At 40.4% G+C, this 6000-nt stretch overlaps 1 protein-coding gene across 1 annotated transcript in view; it reads left to right on the top strand.

Moving 5' to 3' along the window:
• Positions 1-1618: 1618 nt before the first annotated feature.
• FGF14 (fibroblast growth factor 14) overlaps positions 1619-6000 on the top strand; it is a 248499-nt gene continuing 244117 nt past the window's right edge. The window contains exon 1 of the mRNA XM_036754472.1: positions 1619-1811. Within this exon, the coding sequence (XP_036610367.1) occupies positions 1619-1811 (193 nt within the window). The remainder of the gene's footprint in view (positions 1812-6000) is intronic.

Here is a 6000-nt window from a genome sequence, read left to right as displayed (position 1 = left end):
ACAAGGGACAGATGACCTCGGGACTACGGGAGACAGAAGCTCAAGTTGTGTGTTAGCTATTTGTTGTCACTGGAACACAGAGGACGCTTTTTTTTTTCATCCTGTAGGAGGAGGGGGAGATAGAACATCAGTGTTTCTGTTATGCCTTCCCCAATCTTCCCTTGGGGGCTATATCCTCTCCAGCTGCTGCTTTCCCAGCTGCTGCTGCCTTAGTCCCCTCCTTTAACAGTTACAAGGAGGGGCTTATGGGTGGGGTCTTTTTATGCCTGCTTGTATCACCTTTTTCTCTGTCGCCTTCCCCCTTTTCCTCCTTCCACTGTACCACCATTCCAAAATGGACACGCTTGTCCTTTCTGGCAGCAGAAGGGAGATCCCCACAAGTTAGGGTGGGCTAGGTGTGGAGTGGAAGGAGCCAAGCCCCACTGTCCCACCCCTCACCTCCATTTCCCTCTCACTGGGATTCAGTGCTGCAGGGATTAGCTTAGGCGGGCTAAAGCACATCGCCCTCCAACCAGAACTGAGAGTTCCTGGAGACCGGGAGACACATTATAACCAAGAAGCCCAGCTAGGCTGAGGAAGCGGTTGCTGCTGGATCTATTTATTGGAGACTAGAGATTTCCCACTAACAGCAACGCACCCAAATTCCTTCAACTCGCCCTCCTCTACCACCACAGCCACCACCACCACCTCTTCCTCTTCTTTCTCCTTTTCCTTAGTCTTATGGTATCCACCGTCTCCTGTATCCCCTCTTTGCTTCTTTCTTTCTTTCTTTAAAGAAAGAAATGAGGGAGAAGAGGTGGGAACATGGGAAGGTTGGAATGAAGCGCTTTGATTGCACATCTCTGGGGAGAAGATTGCTCTCTCCAGATGCTGATTTCTAAAAGCACTTAGCAATCACCAGGCAGGAGTCTTGAGCTAGAGGCAGTGGTGGCGGCAGCGGCTGCATGGGCCGGTGGGCATCGGAAGCCAGGGTGTTCAGAGGCGGTGATGGCAGCAGCAGCAGCGGTGGCGGCGGCGGCAGCAACAGCGGCAGTACTGTGAGTGAGAAAGCCTGGTGCCAGCTTTTCTCCGTGAATGACTGATTGCCTTGAAGCCAGCCAAGGCTCTCCTCTGCCAGCTCAGAGCCTGGGATCAAGAGATCTAGCCTCCATCCCCTACTGAACTCTTGGCCTGGGAGAGGTACAAGAAGGAAAGAAGGTGGCTTTAGTGGCACTGGAGGGAGCAGTGGAAAGCCGAGGCTGGGGGGTACATAGTGAAAGGCACCAGTGAAGCCAGCAGAGTCCTGCTCCAAGTTGCTGGTGGGGGTGGGTGGCTGCGAAGACCTGGGTCTGCCCCTTACTTGTGCCTCCTGGCAACGCGGCAAAACCAGGAGGTTCTCACCTAACCCAAAGGCTCTTGTGTCTTGCACCGGCTAAGTGCATAGAGATGGGTCCCAGCAGGGACTGAGCACCCCCTCTCCCAACCCATTTCCAACCCTCCGGTTCCCAAGCTCTCCTGCCTAGTGAGTGAGGAGCCTGTGTCCCATTCCTGCCCTATCCCCTTGATCCCCACCCTTTCTTCCCATCCCCACTCCTGTCCCCATCCCTAACCTAGTTGGGACTGGTCCCCGAGCCACACCATGGCTGCAGCCATCGCTAGTGGCTTGATCCGGCAGAAGCGGCAGGCACGGGAGCAACATTGGGACAGGCCCTCGGCCAGCAGGAGGCGGAACAGCCCCAGCAAGAACCGGGGGCTATGTAATGGGAACCTGGTGGATATCTTCTCCAAAGTGCGCATCTTTGGCCTCAAGAAACGAAGGTTGCGGCGCCAAGGTCTGTAGGAGTTGTGCTTTCCCATTGACCCCTTCCGTTCCCTCCTCCCTTCCTTTGTCCCGTCCCTTTCAGGTAGCCTGCAAGGTTTCCCTCTGCTCCCCCTCTCCTCTGGTCCCTGAGTCTGTTACTTCCTCATTCTTTTCCTTCCTTTCTTCCTTTATTACCTTCCTCAGTTCCTTTTCCTGGGAGCTGAGAATGCTGCTCCCTGGGGCAACCTGTAGCAACGGAAAACTTAACCGGGCCAACAGCTTTTGGCAAGTTTATAGCGCTCCTAGCTCCTGTTCTCCCTCGCTCCCACTTGTTCTCTGGGTCTCCTGGGAAGGGGGGAAGGGGTGTACTTGAAAATCTTTTCGTGTCTTCCCAAGAACTTGTTTCCCCAGAGGCTACAGCCTTAGATGAGGTGTTCATCTTCTAGTCTCAGGTCCTTGGGAGAAATTCACTTTAACTAAATGAGCTCCTTTCATTCCCTCTCCTCCTCCACTCTTCTGTATGTCTACAACCCCCTCCCCCATTTCTCTAGCTTTTCAGCAGTTGGGCAGATGACCTGTAGCTACATCACACTGTTGGTCAGAATAAGGAATGGTCATTTTTTATTTCAGCAGCTGTAGGTTTGAGGAAAAGTGAGCCGATGGACTTATGTGTATGAACTTCCTATATGACTGCAACTTAGACCTTGAAACAGACAAGAGGTTTAATTTTAAGCACAGGACTATACCAGCTAACTCTCAGATCTGATAATAGGAGTGGGATGCGTGTTTATAATTTGGAGAAACCAAATGACCTAGGGTTTGCTTTTTATTTGATTAAAGGAGAGTAGTTGATTTCACTAGGCAAAACAGTTACTGAATGATGGAGATTGTAATAAGCTCATCTTAGTAATGATTTTTAAAGAAACAAGGTGCTTGGTCTATGTAGCAGTTTCTACATTTACAGCATTTGCTTAAGCAACTTCCTCCTGAGAACGATCAGGTTGTGTTCAGTTTTTTTTGCTTTATTCTACATCCAGTTGCCTTTGAGAACATGAGGTGTATGAGGGAGGTTTGTTTGGTTTTCACTCTTATTAAAATAACAAAGGTTTGGAAGGAAAGAGAAAAATACATATATTGATGTTGATAGGTGTGTCTGGGTACACTGCATTGATAATCTCAATGCACGAGTGTATTTATTTTTAATGCTTTGTAGATCCTAATGTAATGAGATGAATGCATTCTATGCCTAGATTCTTGTGTGTGTGTATATATGTGTGTGTGTGTGTGTGTGTGTGCATATATACATATATGTGGATATATACATCTGTATATTTATATCACATTTATAACTACCTTATTTGTAAAAAGACTAGAACTTATTAACAAAAAGGCCAAAGCAAAAAAAAAAAGAATTTCTAAATAGCCCCTTTCAGATAATAAATTACTGCTAGAATGAAAAATTGGAATTTCATAATATTAGACTCAATCCCCCCCCCTCCATTCAAATAGTTTTGAACAGTATTAGATTGGAGATTTTAAGTAAGTTGAGATTAAGTATAACGTGATATCATCTGAAGATTTTCTGAATAAAAGATGAACTTTTCAGCTTGGTTCATGGAGATATTTTCAGACTAGTTTGGGAATGAATAAAAATGTTATCTGAATTTTTGATATTTTCCTTGGAGTATATAACTTGGCACTCCCAAGGTATAAGACTGACTAAATTGCCTTCTGTATTCGTTTTAAGCAATGTTGCTTTGTGGGGTGTTGTATTTTTATGGTGTTATTTACTTTCTATATGCCAAAATGGCATTTGTACTTCATCACTGTTGCTAAGGCTTATTTTGTAAAGAAGTTTTTTTTTTCTTTTAGAAAATAAATTTCACCAAGTAGAGGCTTAAATTTGCTATCTATTTAAAGCAGAGAAATAGCACTGTGCTAAGAAAAATGCATTTTAATATAACCATGACTACAATTTGTTGTGTAGAGTTTTAAAGCACAGTATTATGAATTGATTGAGATATGAAATGTATATATGTATGTCATTTGATAAACAATGGCTTTGACTTTGAGATCCTAAGATAAATGTATATATTTTCCCCCATGGGAAAACATATCCTCAAACTTTTAGTAGCTTTTAAAGTAGCCTATCCTTTAATCTTAAATTCTGATGCATCTTTTATTACTTTTGCACCCAAAATATTTTCATGCCCCTAGTATTATATATAAATATATCATAGCATCATCAAAGCATAGAATCTCATTGTTGAAAAGAACTTTAGAAGTGATCTAGTCCAATCCATGCCTTTCCAGCATTCCCAACAAGTGATCCTCTAGCTGACGCTTAAAGGCCTTCACAGATGTGGAGCTCACTACCCAAGAACCTGCTTATTTTACTTTTAGACAGTTCTAGCTCTTAGTAAAATTTTCCAATCACTATTACCACTTATTGTCAGAGAAAGAAAAAGATAATGTTCCTTCATTTCAATTTCTATTCAAGAAGTAATTTCTTCTTATACAACCCATACCTACATTATATGTGCATCTCTAGCTAATGTAATTAGTTTCTATGTTATAGCTGTGTACTATTCTAAGACTATTAAATATATTTAAATTTTTCTATCACAATAAGCAAGTGTTTATAGTTTATCCAAAGACTCATAATATTGTATTTAAAATTACAGTCTCATCTATTAAATATATACATTTTATATGTATGTGTGTATGTATATATATGTGTGTGTATATATATGTATGTGTGTGTGTGTATATATATAGTATATATATATATATTATATATATATATATATTCTGTTTCTAAAAACTGGTCTTTACACAATTGTCAGGGAGGCCTCCCTATATGAAAATGTGTCTGTATACATACAATACACACACACATATTTTATAATATTTAGATATAAATTGTCTTATGGAAGGAGATATACTTCTAAGTTGTAAGGCTTTGTGCATTCTGATAATGAAATGATGTATTTAATCTAATATCTATCTACACAGCTACATAAAAATACCTTCTTATATTCTTCCCAAGGCTATTCTTCATAGCAACCTTTTGAGACAAGTAGTCCACATTTCATTATTCCCATTTCTTAGAAAAGGGAACTGAAATTCAGGGTGTTTAAGGTCCTATGTATATATTTCTAAGCAAAAGAGAAGAGAATCATATTCAGGTTGTTTTCACGTTCTGCTTCCTATGGGAGGTATTGGTCTTATAGGAAAGATGACTTCCATGTCTGTTGAAAGCAGCCCAATGCAGACGAAGGAATGCTTGATTTAGAATTAGAAGGCCTGGGTCCAGTATTCAGTTCTGTCCCTTACTACCTATGTGATTTAACTTGGACCTCAGAATTTTTATCTCTAAAATGAGGATGTTGGACCAGATGAAGCTCTTTTCATCTCTGATCCTACCATTTTCCCCAGTAGTCATGGTGATTTGCACAGCTCTGATTTTTTTGTTTGTGTGTTTTTATTATTTTATGTTGAGACCAAGAACAGGTATTAATAATATGCCTTTTTGAGTTGGAGTATAGTCTTTGAGTTTGAGTAGTGAAAATGTCATAGGTCTACACACGGTGATGGGAACCATTAAGGGTAGCTGAATTAACATACTAATTAACTGGATTCAACAGTCAAATTCTTTTAAAATAGCATTGATGCATTAGTCTGTTCTTCAGATATTTGTTTCAATTTTATTGACCATATATTAAGTATATATGCTATTATTTACCCCCTTTTGTAAATAATTTCACGTTTGCGATTTTTTAAATTAATAAGTAAAAATAAATTTTTAAAAGCATGTTATTTTATGTCCTAATTTATTGTATATAACAAAAGATCTTTTGCATATCTGTGAATTTATTTAGAAAATGAAGCACTATAAAAATGGTGAATTGACAAATATTTCCTTATTTGACTTGTTCTGCACACATTGATGTCACTAATGGACACTTAGCCATAGTGTTTAGGTTTCTCTGTATGATTTTTAAAGCAAGCAGAATGTGAGTTTCTTTTTTCAAAAGCTACCTGAGGCTTCTCCAACTATGATATTGATCACTAAATAGATACTCAATTGTTTATTACTTTGAATTGGCTATATAAAACCAAATCTTTCTGTGCTGTTTGTAACAGTGAAACAGCCTATCATCGGTCCTTATGAGAAAGGAAAAGTGACAGTTGCCTTTTGCAGTGTGTTTATATAAGGA

This window comes from Trichosurus vulpecula, chromosome 4 (genome assembly GCF_011100635.1).
Source record: "Trichosurus vulpecula isolate mTriVul1 chromosome 4, mTriVul1.pri, whole genome shotgun sequence".
Taxonomy (NCBI): Eukaryota; Metazoa; Chordata; class Mammalia; order Diprotodontia; family Phalangeridae; genus Trichosurus; species Trichosurus vulpecula.
The sequence above is the reverse complement of the archived record's forward strand: the minus strand, read 5'-3'. Positions and strand labels throughout refer to the sequence as shown.